This window comes from Pavona decussata, unplaced genomic scaffold (assembly GCF_977016875.1).
Source record: "Pavona decussata unplaced genomic scaffold, jaPavDecu1.1 SCAFFOLD_16, whole genome shotgun sequence".
Lineage (NCBI taxonomy): Eukaryota > Metazoa > Cnidaria > Anthozoa > Scleractinia > Agariciidae > Pavona > Pavona decussata.
In genome coordinates, this window is record NW_028145439.1 from 1,095,001 (window position 1) to 1,107,957 (window position 12,957).

At 37.1% G+C, this 12,957-nt stretch overlaps 3 protein-coding genes across 4 annotated transcripts in view; 2 read left to right on the plus strand and 1 right to left on the minus strand.

Moving 5' to 3' along the window:
• Positions 1–3,253, plus strand: part of LOC146487208 (ras-related protein Rab-13-like) — a 9,371-nt gene extending 6,118 nt beyond the window's left edge. The window contains exons 7-8 of the mRNA XM_085086513.1: positions 489–542; positions 1,730–3,253. Of these exons, the coding sequence (XP_084942639.1) occupies positions 489–542; positions 1,730–1,834 (159 nt within the window). The 3' untranslated portion in view covers positions 1,835–3,253. The remainder of the gene's footprint in view (positions 1–488; positions 543–1,729) is intronic.
• A 2,074-nt stretch (positions 3,254–5,327) lies between these two features.
• Positions 5,328–8,119, minus strand: LOC146487209 (ubiquitin-like FUBI-ribosomal protein eS30 fusion protein). Of its 2 annotated transcripts, none has more exons than XM_085086536.1 (4): positions 8,027–8,119; positions 7,696–7,925; positions 6,351–6,406; positions 5,328–5,533 (listed from the first exon to the last, which is right to left on the minus strand). In XM_085086536.1, the coding sequence occupies exons 2-4, from the start codon at positions 7,913–7,915 to the stop codon at positions 5,405–5,407; spliced, it is 405 nt and encodes a 134-aa protein (XP_084942662.1). In that variant the 5' UTR covers positions 7,916–7,925; positions 8,027–8,119; the 3' UTR covers positions 5,328–5,404. The 2 variants fall into 2 exon arrangements, with proteins under 2 accessions (XP_084942662.1, XP_084942671.1); XM_085086545.1 differs by having other exon boundaries at positions 7,696–7,941; positions 8,027–8,089.
• Positions 8,120–8,140: 21 nt separating this feature from the next.
• Positions 8,141–11,775, plus strand: LOC146487210 (large ribosomal subunit protein mL49-like). Its single transcript, XM_085086527.1, has 4 exons — positions 8,141–8,269; positions 8,891–9,008; positions 9,918–10,042; positions 10,396–11,775. Exons 1-4 carry the CDS (start codon positions 8,141–8,143, stop codon positions 10,528–10,530), a joined length of 507 nt encoding a protein of 168 aa, XP_084942653.1. The 3' UTR covers positions 10,531–11,775.
• Positions 11,776–12,957: the final 1,182 nt, after the last annotated feature.

Consider the following 12,957-nt stretch of genomic DNA (forward strand, 5'->3'; position numbering starts at 1 on the left):
GGACTTTTATTATTATTATTATTATTATTATTATTATTATTATTATTATTATTATTATTATTATTATTATTATTATCTCAAACAAAGACCTCTTTTTCTTTGGATCTATTGTTAAGTCAGAGCATAACTGACTTATAGTGCTTTAATGATTTATTGTATGTAGCCATCAATTACTTCAAAAAACATTACTTCCGATCGATGTTTTCCCCACTACAATTTGTGCTTCGTTGTTAAAATTTTATTGACAGTGAGACTTTTTTAAGTTGAAGTTAAATTTTCTGGTAACAAATGCTCTTAGAATCTCAAGAGGTATAGTTGTTAGTATTACAAAGAAATATATAATATGGCGAAGGTGTCTTTGTCTGAAGCACTCGTGTAAAACTAGGAAGGTTAATAAAAAAATAATACTCTTTACTTAGCTCATACTTGTTTTCAGAAAACTTTTAACTTTCCTTTTTAACAAGAAATGTATCTAAATTCTCTTTTAGGCTTTTACAGAAATCTGTCGGCAAATTTTGCAATCAATGAATGACAGTAATCAGGTAAGCTGCTACCTACAAATTTGCTAGCTATATGTTACAAAAAAAGGTTGATTTATTTTTATTTACTAAAATAATAAAAATAAATCAACCTTTTTTTAATTTTAACATATAGCCAGCAAATTTGTGTAATCAAATTCAATTGCACTTGCATGCTTCATATTCTGATTGTGCACGCTGATAATGTCAGCAAAGCGTAAAAGATGGAATTTCTCTTTATACAACATTTAATCTACTGTGTTGAAAATGATTGTTATAAAACAATAATTATTGGTTCATGCGTCAGCTGTGCGTTCATCAAGGTTTGAAACTTCATATCTCGATGAACGCACACTAACGCATGAACCAATAATATTGTTAATTTTAACAAGGGTTACACTTGACAGTTTGTTCAGCTGACAAACCTGTGGTCAGGGCTCACTGATTCCAGATCAAATTGGTGGAATGGTGGGAGGTACATGTACATGTAAGTTCTCTCACCACTGCACCATCCCTGCTTCCCTGGTAATAAAGAGGCAGAAAAGTGTTTCCTGAACAGATCAGAAACATGGTACAGTACCATCAGTTTGAAACTTTGATTGTCTGGATACAGTAATGAGGCCCTGCCAGGGTAAATTCCGACAAGCGACATGGCCCAAAAAGTAGCGACAGCGCATGAAATAAATTCGCGACAAAAGACAACTTTTCTGGACAAAACTCCGACAGTGACAATAAGGTCGAGAATTAATGACAAAGAACGGTGATTTCATATGTTTTTACACTGAATTTTAGTGTGATGTAAAGGCCAACTAAGGGGAAAGTTTGACCAATAAAAATAAAGACAATAAATTTTCTCTAAATTCTGGTGTGAGCGCGGGCTCATCATCCGGCAGTGCACGCAGAGCCGAAGTCACAAGGTAAGCGTGTGTGGGTCTGATGTGATAAAGAACCTCTGCTCGCGATCTATTTTCCGCATCTTGCACCGTTTTTCTTAACCTTAAATTCCGACAAGGACAAACTATTTTCATTAAATTTCCGACAGCGACATGTAGCACTGACAAAACACCGATACGGGACATTTTAAAATTCAGACAAGCGACACGGGACCCCCCCCCCCTGGCAGGGCCTCAGTAATACGTGTAATAATATACACGAAGAATTGAAAAAAATTGTGTTGTGATATTTAACTTTAATTTCCAATTTCATTTCAGAATGGCAGTGCCGGTATGCTGTCAGCCACTGGTCAAGTTGGATCAGGTGCAGTCCTCCTTGACACAAAAAATGAAGTGTTGCCACGGAGTTCCTGTTGTTATTAAAAAGTAGACTAGCTCTTAAAAGAAATAATTAATACTATTCATAGTAAATGTGCTTCACTTTAAGTTATAAGCTATACTGAGATCAGATGAGTATATTTTTTGTTATGCCTGTCTTAAAATAAAGTTAAAATGACTGAAATCTAACTCAGGCCAAGAGTTTTTATGAAAAGTTGCAAGTTGCTGAAACATTACGTGAACTATCTTTTCAAACAACATTAAGAAATGAAGGAGTGAGCTCTGGGGAATTGAAGAGCTTGGCCAAAAATTATGCTAAAGAAGGGGAAATTTGCCTGTAAAATTACTCCAAACAAGTGCAGTTGGTATATACAGGTCAACTGTGATTCATGCCCAGTAAGAATTCTAGTTCCTTTTTTATTTAACTTTTATTTTATATATTTATTTCATATTTTTTTGATCTGGACTGAAATTTCAAGAATTTAGCCTCTGACTTTTTTTGTTCTTTCACAAAAAGCCAACTTTTCAAAACGAGTGGTAGCCTGGGGTAAGAGTAAGGGTTCATTTGGGGAAACACACAGAATCACGCATGCAAGCTAACTCTGAGTGTTAGTTTCTCACAAAAAAACCTTTCACTTTAACCATTTTTTTATTAAAGGTTTTAAAGACAAAACTCTAGGAAATAATTTCTTGAGTCATAATTTGGAAAGAAGATGGTATCTACAAGTCAGAATAATATTTCCCTACAAGACATAGCTATCAAGTGTCCTGAATATTAAGTTTATGTGCTTGTGTAACGTTTACATGCAGCTAGCTTACACGTACCACACAGTTGGACATAAGACCACTTTTTTTTCGACGTGGCTACAAATCAAAGTGAGCAGTACTGCTACTATCAATAATAATTAGCTTAAAATAGGAAAAGGTCATAGGCTAATTCTTCAGATCACAAAATAGACACAGAACTAACTCATGTTTCTTAATAATGGCCCTGCCAAATTTGGATTTTCTGCCAAATTTCCACTAAGCATAGTTTTCAACTAAGCCCTTCAGTTAGCTTCAATTCTGTAAATTCACTGGCCAACAACTTACAAATTATAATAAATTATTACGTGTTATTGCTTGCTCCATACTTTGCTCCCAGTGTAATTAGTAGGTTAAAGTGAAGCAAAAGCCTATTTTGAATGAACAATCAATCAGGATGATTTAATCTATCAAAAACAGATCAATATTATGTTGTATGTGAACGCATTGTAACCACTCTGATGCAGTACAAAGATTGCTGTCGTGTGACAGTTTTATTATTGTGCAAAAAATAATTATATATATAGCTCTTACTTTTGTAAGAAACCCTATTTTGAATTGTCTAGTAAGTAATGTGTATAAAATAATGATTTAAATTATAGTGCTGCAGACTAGGCTAGAATTAAGGATGTCTATTAAACATTCTGTAAGTAATTAAAAGACCCCTTGATGCTTACAGAACATATATTAATAATAAATTGTGTACAGAACGTAAAAAGTAGTGATTAGCGAGTGCATGATATTATCCCTGGGTGTGCACGCCAGGGCTTTAATTACATGTACATGAGGCTCTTGTCCATGTACCCCAACAACACTGCACCCTTTAATAATAATAGTTTTCGAAACTGTCTGCTATGCAGGCTGTATGATCTAAATCCTGGAAGTAACTTTTACCATGCCAATGCAAGGAAATGACCTCAAAATAATGAAACTTCTCATTCTGTTGGTAATAAATTGGAAGTTGTCCGGCAAACATATAGGTTTTGATTTCTACTGCTACCCCGGATCTGGCTTTTTGTCCTCAGGGAAGAACATGGGCTCATTTCCCGAACAGTGGCTGGTAATTGAGCCTTAGTAGCAAACGCTATGTTATTGTTGTTTGAGGAAATAAAAAAAAAACGTTTCTTGAAGTCAGTTGAACATAGCATTGAACCCAATGGTACCTGCCTGACCAATAGTAAAAAGCTGTCAAATTATGTAGTTAAGGACTTAACTTTCAGGCCTTCAGTTCTAACAAAGTCAATGTGTTTGCATTCTGAAAATAGTTATACATCCTATCCACAACATGCCATTCTTCCATTTGAAGGATGGCAGAGTGGACATCCAGGTTATCCGTTATATTATAGATTATTAAAAAACGGATCATTGTGTAATGTAATTCCAGGGATTTGATTGGCTTAGCGGCCATGGTATATGAGCTATTATACCATGCCCGAGGATAGGGATCATTAAAATGGTCTTCTGGTTGTTCTTGCTAAGCGAAACAAGCCATAACTTACAAAGTTTCTTGATTGTTTTTAATAAAACAATTATTCCACTCGCGTTTGTTGGATATGAGATGATAGATAGCCAACGAGGCGCGAAGCGCCGAGTTGGCTATCTATCATCTCATATCCAACGCACGCTCGTGGAATAATTGTTAATTATTGTCATACTTATTATTATTCTGTAGCTGCTATTCAACAAAAATAAATGCCTTTTTCAGAAAATCAATGATGTCTCTTTGTAATAAACTGGTAAATTTAGTACAAAACACACTGACGTTTGTGCTGTGCATGTAAACCATGTAATTAAATACCACAAATATGCCAGCTGAAAGTAAAGTTGTATAGGCTTAAATGGAAGGGGGGTAAATCAAAAGATAATCTGCGTACATAGCATCAGGTGGAGGAACCACTGCTCGCAGGGTATTAATTCAGAGATGTTCTGCAGACCTATAGCTAGTAACTGTTTACACTCGATACTGTGGTAGACTCACTAAACAGTTACCTCTTGTTAACAACATGTGAAATGAGCATCTGTGATAAATGGAAGGCTGCTGCCCAATGGGAGCCTGGGGTTCCCAAGAAAATGGTCTGAGCACCAAACTTTTTTGCAGCAGCACCTAACAATTCACATGTTGGGCTCCTAACTTCTCAGCATTCAGCCCTGTGGGCTCTTTAAAATTTTTGTTAGGCAACAGCCTTGTGAGCTGGACCAGCTCATAAGATACTCTAAATAATATTAACAAGGAAAATAGCCTGCAAGCAAGCTCTCTGATTGGGGTCTACGTGAGAGTTTTTGGGGGGCTCAAGGGCAAACAAGGCAAAAGCGTACAAGTACATGCAATGCCATGTGTATGGAGCATTTTTTTTTTCAATTTTGAGCCAAAATGTCACTCCTGCTCTAGTGCACCCTGGGCAACAAGAAGAGACTACTCTTAGTGTATAAAATATAGAGACAGGCGCCAGTTGTTCAAAGAGCGGATAATTTTATCCACTGGATAGTTCGCTATCCGGCCGAGTAAATGTGTGCAAGGCTTTCCTGATAGCCCTATAATTTGTGGACAGAGTAGAAGCATATATCAAATTTTATTACGGGAATGTGTGGAAAAATTAGTAGCAGTAGTTGGAGTTCATTTGCTCCGCTGGATACTAACTTATCCAGTGGATAAAGTTATCCGCTCTTTGAACAATTGGGGCCAGAAGGGAAACTTGATGTTAAAAAACACAGCTGCATTGATTGACACATTGAATGCAGTACTGTTAAAAGAATATTTTATTGTGGAATAAGCACCATTTACATGATTATTATTCTAACATGTACAGCACTTCAGGGAGCATTGGAGTTAGGTCCCCTTCTCTTTCCAAAGCCAGCCACAACATTGACAAATCGCCTGTTGTACTGCATTCTACGCTTGGCACGGCCGGTCTTCTTCTTTTTCTTTTCTTGTTTATCAACCTATGGAGACAGTTTCCAAAGTGATTACAAATATGGGTATTTATAATTATATCTCTCAGTTAGTACATGGGGTGTGATTGGTCAATTTTGTGAGCTGTATTTCACTGTACTACCCACTAAACTTCAACCAGTTTTCTTTCCTGCCCACCCGATTAACCTCAGAGATATAATAAATATCTTAGTCCGTACTGTAAGTAACGGACCCTCGTTTTTTCCTGTTGATTTATGGCCCAAGGGCGAAGTGCGCAGACCATGAATCTACTGGAAAAAAACTTGGTCTGTAACTTACAGTACGGACCTCGAACTCGGTTTGTAAGAGGTTTTTATTCACACACCATGAATGCACTTCAAAGTGACTTGGAATAGTCTAGAGTCCAACCTACTGCACCCTAGTTGATAAGAACAATGTTCAGTAATGGTTAAACATGACGTCATTACCTAAGTCTTCCTTTGAATGCACATAACTAAAAAATTACCAAAGGGAACCACAATTTATTTGTTACTACATGCATACAGACACTTGGGTAACCTCCTGAAGAAACATTTTGTAAAGTTTTAAACCCCCAGGCAGATTGAACAACTGCATGCTCAGTCACAAATGTTGTAACGGTCCCCTTCTTTCTTTTGCCCTGTCGCCTTTGTTTGTTACAGCAGGCAGGAGTGAAAGAAACACTGTGAACACAACATTGAAGGAAGGGAGAAGGAGAGGACTGCTTATATGGGCAAGATGTGATTATCTGTGGTCTCAGTGAAGTTGTACCACAAATTTTGACTGAGAATGTGGCAATCAAGAAAATATATGAATGAGGGAACATACCTTGGGTGTTTGTCCCTTCACTTTCCCAGCACGAGCCAAGGAGCCGTGAACCTTACCTAAGTATCGAGAGAAGAGATGTTAGACTTTTGGCATTGATTCAGCTAACTACTTGCACTTATTGAGTTAAAGGGAAGGCAGAACAGGAAACAAATACTCATGTCTCAATGGCCATCCACTCTATATTGAAGTCCAAAGAAGAGAGTCAAGAATCCCTCATCATAAAATGTAGAGGTAGCAGAGATTATGAGGCTTGACGTTTGGCTGTTATGCATTCACTATCCTCTAATGAGGTTGAGGGTTGAGTGTACAAAATTGTATTCTGTCTGACCTACTGTATTATTTTATCATTTTTTTATATTGCTATAAAGTATACATGTACACTGTCTCCAGAAGGCCCTGGTGACTAATGTATTTGGGCGACATGAAACTCAAATACAAGTTGAGCAACTGGAAACAAAACAGGACCAAATGCTAACTAATTTCTAACATGAATTCAGAAAATCCTGTGTGAAGTATGAAACCAGCATGACATGCATCTCAATCAGAGTCTTGCTTCCGCCAAGCTGCAGTCAAACTCCATTGCAATTTAAGTTTGGCACAACAAAGCATGACACCTGAACATGGCCTTCATCTCAGCTTGCCATCAACTATTGTCAGTAACTGATAACAAATCTAAAACTCATGTATGTAATGCCAAGTTTCAATGACTCATTGCAACTATACTGACAAACAGAGTGGATGAGTTAAAGCACAAAAGGATTCGGAACATTACAATAATGATTTCTGCTGGCGATCATAGCAACTGAGCTCATAAGTTTTCTGTTGTTGTTTGGATTTCTATCGATTATTGACTTTCAATTAATCAAGTGAATACGGATGGGCTGATAAAATACTGGGAGAACATGAAACAGCAATGGATGTTATACACAATCATCTCTACGACCTTAGAGTGATTTGTAGATTGTAGATTTTTAGAACTTTAAGATGATTATGTATATATTTCACTTTTTTAATTTTAGTTTTTCATTATTGTATAGTGTCCGTAATTAGTGTCGGTTATGCACTAGAATGAATCTTGACACTTACATAAAGGTTACTTACTTACACTCCGATCAGATGCCAAAAACAGTTTCATGTTCTCATAACTTGCACTAATGCTCAACCTCTATAAAGTTTATAGTCCAGCATGAGTAAAAGTTTGGAGAAAGAGAATCTTACATTATAACGATAAAAGAAATGAGCAACTGTTTTCTGTAACTTTCTTGACTATTCAACAAAAAATTAAAGAAAACAAGCTGGTGTCCAATGCAAAATATGATAAGGAAAAAGATTTGTAAATTCATACCTCCAAGCAAGCGAAGGCCAACTTCAAGAGTAGACAAATCAGCCACTCCACAGTCCAACAGGCTCAAGTCATCATCCAGTGGTTTTCCAGCGTAGAAAAGAACTTGTTCATCGGCGGGGATGCCCTCGGCAAAGGCAATCTCATTCTTGAGATCAAACACACACTCGCCGCCCGTAACATCAAAAGTATGAAGGTTTTGTCCGCGCACAAATAGCTGCATCTTGAGTAAGCTACCACCAAAAGGAACTACAATAAGTACTCGATATATTATGATGTGAAAGGGATCATATTTCGGCTTTAAATGATGAAAATTTCGCGAGTTTTTGCCTACCTTTCTCACCAATTACACGTGGTGGTGCAACAAAATTGTCGAAAAGGACGGATGTTGTCAATGCGCAGCCATTTGACGCATGGTGCTCAAGGCATGATGGGATAAGCGCCTGCGATGAAGATGTCAGCGTCACCCAGTCTTAAAATCAAAATGGCGGCCGCCAATGCACTGTGTAAAATTTGTAGATCTTTTATTTCTACAAGTGCAACTTTGCAATCAAGAACTGGGCCATCATTGACAAAGGTTACTTACGTAGTTTATTTTTTTTGTTGTTAAATTATAGCAGTATTTGGAAGGGTATCCGCACAACCCCATACCTGTCAACCCCCGGAGTACAAAAATCTGGAGACGTCTACAAATCTGTTCTCTTTGTTCCGCAGTCCCAGCAGAACCATGTCATCAAGCCTACATTTAGGGGGGGGGGGGGGGGGGGTTAGCGAAGACCCAACAAGAAACCGACAAGAAATAACCAATATTAATAAACATATCTCAAAAAGACCGCGGTAGGTATTTCCCGGGAGATTTGGTGCTCTACCCGGGAGACCGGGAGATTTCATGAAAAACTTGGAGACTCCCGGGAAAACCGGGAGAGTTGGCAGGTATGCAACCCTATACATCAACAACATGATAACATGTACTCTCATACTAGCCCTCTTCCAAAAACGGCGAGTGTGAATAGGGTGTGAGTCGCACAATTTATGGGGCAGTGCGAAATCTTGCTTAGCATGTTTAGTAGTTTATCGTCCGTTAAATTTTGTTTTATGTAATTCAGCATTTGTTGTAATGTAGTTGAGATAAATATCCTTGACACTGTACTGAAATCAATTTGTTTTTCTTGTCTCGTCTTACGTTGCCTTTTCTTAGACTGCAAGTAGAGCCAAAAGACCTAGACCTGGACAGAGTAAAGTGACTTATCACATCAAGCCAGAGAGGCTAAAGCAGATTGAAGAATCACCCAGTGGATGGGTTCCCCCTGCAACTGGTATGATGTTTTCCATATTTAATGCAGCTTTATATGCATGCATCATTAATTTACTAATTATTGTGTCCTGTGCTTACGTCTTGATGAGGCTTGCTCTGCAGTGCTACATCAGATCTTTGGAAGGGCCCCAGAGGTCTTCTTTTGTTAATAAGAGACAATGGAAGTCTCATGGATAAGGCTTGAAGCACATACTCCACCCCTCCTCCCCTCCACCCTAACCCCTGCTGCTGCTTACCACTATCAGTACTGAGGGGCCAAATTGGGAAGATTTTTGTACAGTCCCTCACATTGAGTTTATAATGTGTGTACTACTCTCATACTATCCCTTATAAACAAACATTGACTTTGAGTAGAGTTTGATTCAGGAAATGTGTTCGTAATTTATGTATGGGTTTGTTCAGCAATCTTACCCCAAACAGTTTAAAACTTCAATTGATAAAATCGTAACTTAATCGAGTGCATTTGTCTTTAAAAGTATGCACAAGTAGTGACCAGATAGTGTCATGTCTGTTTAAGCTGGAAAATTGCCTACAGAGTAACACAGAAATGGGAAAGATCCTCTGCATGAGCATATTCCCCAGCAAGGTCACCTCTAAGGAGAAGAATTATTTGGAATAGATACCTTACAACTAAAATAGCCTCTTCATTGTTTGGACCATTTACACATGGAGATGTAAAGTTCTAAAATATTTAGTTGTGTGTCTGCTTTCCCCAAGTACAAGAAGATCTAAAGTCCGTGGAAGGGTAATATTAGCCCAGTTGTAGCCTATTATTAGCCAATCAGCTTGATCATTAATTGGTGTGGAACCAATCATTTGCAGTATGTCTAAACCATCAACATAAGTTGATGTTTTTGATTGATAAAGTGACAAATTCTTGTTGCTGAATATTTAACCTTTTTTTCTGTAGAGCCGCCAAACTTGCCTTTCTTAATCAAAAGATCCAAATTCAACAACCTGCCAGTGTACACAGATTACAAGCGTGGAGGAAATTATAAGCTCACTGTGATAAGAAAAATCAAAGGAGATCTGCAGGTAAGACATTGGGCCCCTCACAAATTGTTATAACGTAGACGAGAAATATACTAAATAATAATAGGTCAAGTAAATATTAATATCAAACACAAGAAGGCGTGTTTCATCAGATATGAGAAGTGTTTGGATATCTGATGAAACACACTTTCAAGTGTTTCATATGGCTTCTCAAATGATCGATAATTCTTGGAGAAATTCAAGGCTAAAGTTGGCAAAATTTTATGGTAATTAGGAACACATATCCAAACCACTGTCACGGTAGTGATTTTCTTTGTTTTCTCTTGATAAATTATTAACATGTTTGACAATTAAATTTTCCCATCTTATTATTTCCTTTTTATCTCTATTTTCAGGCACTGGATGACTGTTTAAGACATCATCTCGGAAAAGATATTTATTGCCAAATAAATGAACTTACTAGTCAACTGAAGATAAAAGGAATCCATAAGGATGATGTTGTGACTGTCTTGAAACGACTTGGATTCTAGTTGATAGGTTTAAGTTGTTATGAAGAAGAATAAAGCACAAAGTGAAGGAAACAGAAATGTGACCTATATCAGGGACAGATTTATTTGTTACAAGCAGATCAAGAAACAAGGAGATGGGTGTGGAGTTGCTCAATGTAAATTTCTAATAAATGGATAAAATCAGTAACAGTTGTACAAATGAGAAGTGTGAACGAACACTTGTGTATTGTGGCCATTCAAACAGAAGATCAAACCATGACAACAAGATATAATATAGTAAGAACACCTGGAGCCCTTACCTGGACTAAGAAATCCAGGAAAAACGTCTTTGCTTTGTAAGGTGGCCACATGTATTTTCAGGACATTCATGGTCAGGCTGGTTCAAGGCCTGGAAATAATATTACCAATTTTATTATGAAAGGTGTTGGTCATCGTGGTTTAAAATGATAGCTGAGTTTAATTGTCTCACGATTGAGTCACATAGATGTGGATCGCAACATTTCGACTGCTATACTACTGGTCTTCATGAAGACCAGCAGTATAGTGGTTGAAATTTCGCAATCCACATCTATGTGGCTCAATCATGAGACAGCCCATTTAACCCAGCTATCATTGCCAATTTTTTTTTGAGGTGTAGAACCAAAAAACGTTTTTATACTATTCAGAACTCTAGAAGAAGTAAAATATATCTTTGGAGTGGTTTTCATTAGAGGGTCATAAAACCAACACGAAAATATAAAATTAATTATTACTCTGAACAATCACAACAGCCTTTAAACAGCGCAATGAACCAATTAGTATTTAAAGCAAATACATGAAACCATGTAACCAGTTCCAAGCATGGGAAAATGCGTGCATGCATTAGTAACAATTGTTTTTGGTTTCGGTTTCCATTGGCTAAGAAAGTGGCATGAATTTTGCTAATCAATCACGAAGCATAGTACAGCAAAACCAAAGCAAATGCGTAATAATTACTTTTGACACTCAATTGAAAACTGCACTATCATTCTTGATGTTTGATCAGAAGGCTCAAAGAATTTTTAAAATTTATGTCAACACTTCTCCCAGTCTTCATCAAGTTTTGCCTGTTCCAGACCTTGTTTTAGCTAACTGCAGTAAATTAGTAAAAATGGCCATCATTTGGGTAAAAGACACTGCAGAACAACAGTTTGATGTGAGGACCCCCAGTGTAATCTTGAATAATATAGTAATTTTACTAACTTGATTTGTGATACAATTAAACATTACAGTAGTACTTTTGCTGTGCATGCTTCTGGTTCTTGTGCAGTTTTGGCAAACATTAATTTAACTCCCGCTGAAAATTGGCAACATCAAATGACTTGTGCAGTTCCAGAAAATATCCAAACTGCCCCCACAGAAGGGTTTTTGTTTTGCTTCTTCTCTCCCACTGGGAAATTCCAGTTTAGCTTCATACTTTGCTTCTAAAATTTTGGTTTCTAAGGTCCCCCTCCCCCTAGGAATTTCCGATGACCTTCAGTGGGGTGGATATGGTTTGTTTTTGTTTTTTTCTGGAAGTGCACAAGGGAACTGTGTTTGTTGGAGGGCCAATAAGGATGCCCCCCAAGGCACTGGGGAACTTTCTAAGACAGATATTTACCACTGTCTTTATAAGTAAATCTATATAATTTTCTGATAAATTATAATGCTTTGTCATTAAGCGTTTAATTTAGTTTGTTTCTTTGTTCTTCTAAAAAAAACCCGAGACAAAAATGTGCACTCTGATTGCTGATACTAGTGAAATATTAGGTACTGCAACTCTTAGAAAACACTGAGAATGTTTATGTCGGGTGTTCTAGGTAATTTCTGGAGTAACAGAAAAGGAAGCAATTAAGGGCTGAGAACATGATCATCTTACATCAAATTTTCAGCCACTTTTTTGTTTTGCTCAAAAGTTTCTTAAATTTAGTCAGAGAACATCACTCTGGGTTTTTGTTGTTGTTTTCTTTGTTTTGTTTTTTCTGCTGTTTTAAGCTTAGTTTTTTTTAGGAAAACAAAGCCAAAATATTGAGTCAGCAAAGGAAGAAGTGAAAGAACGCAAAGTGATGTTCTTTGATTAAATGGTAGGCCACATGCAAAAATTTGTGCATTCTTGAGCAAAGCGAAAAATTTTTTTTTTAGGTTAGTCCTGGCCTATTAAATTGCTCTCACTAGACTATTTAGAATTACAGAAACAGCTGTTTCTTCGAGATGAAACAGATGACATGGAACACAAATTGCTGAGTGTGACTCCTCCATTTTCTTTTTAGGCCATGAAATGTCATTCGTGGCCGTCATCTGTTAGACTATGAACAGTTGTTCCTTTCACTCGGAATGAGTCACTTCAGTAGGGATGTTGGGGGTAAGGTAATTATTCAACCCTGAAATTATTTTGTGAGTATCCGGGACTACCCAAAAATTATTGGGATAAAGGATAATAGCTGATAATCA

Excerpts from the sequence above, each read along its gene's own strand:
- LOC146487209 (XM_085086536.1), bottom strand. The coding sequence starts at position 7,915 with ATGCAGCTATTTGTGCGCGGACAAAACCTTCATACTTTTGATGTTACG. Across the intron at positions 6,407-7,695 it reads TGGCCTTCGCTTGCTTGGAG|GTAAGGTTCACGGCTCCTTG; the intron begins GTATGAATTTAC and ends CTCGATACTTAG. Across the intron at positions 5,534-6,350 it reads TGAAGGGACAAACACCCAAG|GTTGATAAACAAGAAAAGAA; the intron begins GTATGTTCCCTC and ends CTGTCTCCATAG.
- LOC146487210 (XM_085086527.1), top strand. The coding sequence starts at position 8,141 with ATGAAGATGTCAGCGTCACCCAGTCTTAAAATCAAAATGGCGGCCGCC. Across the intron at positions 8,270-8,890 it reads CTGGGCCATCATTGACAAAG|ACTGCAAGTAGAGCCAAAAG; the intron begins GTTACTTACGTA and ends GCCTTTTCTTAG. Across the intron at positions 9,009-9,917 it reads ATGGGTTCCCCCTGCAACTG|AGCCGCCAAACTTGCCTTTC; the intron begins GTATGATGTTTT and ends TTTTTTCTGTAG.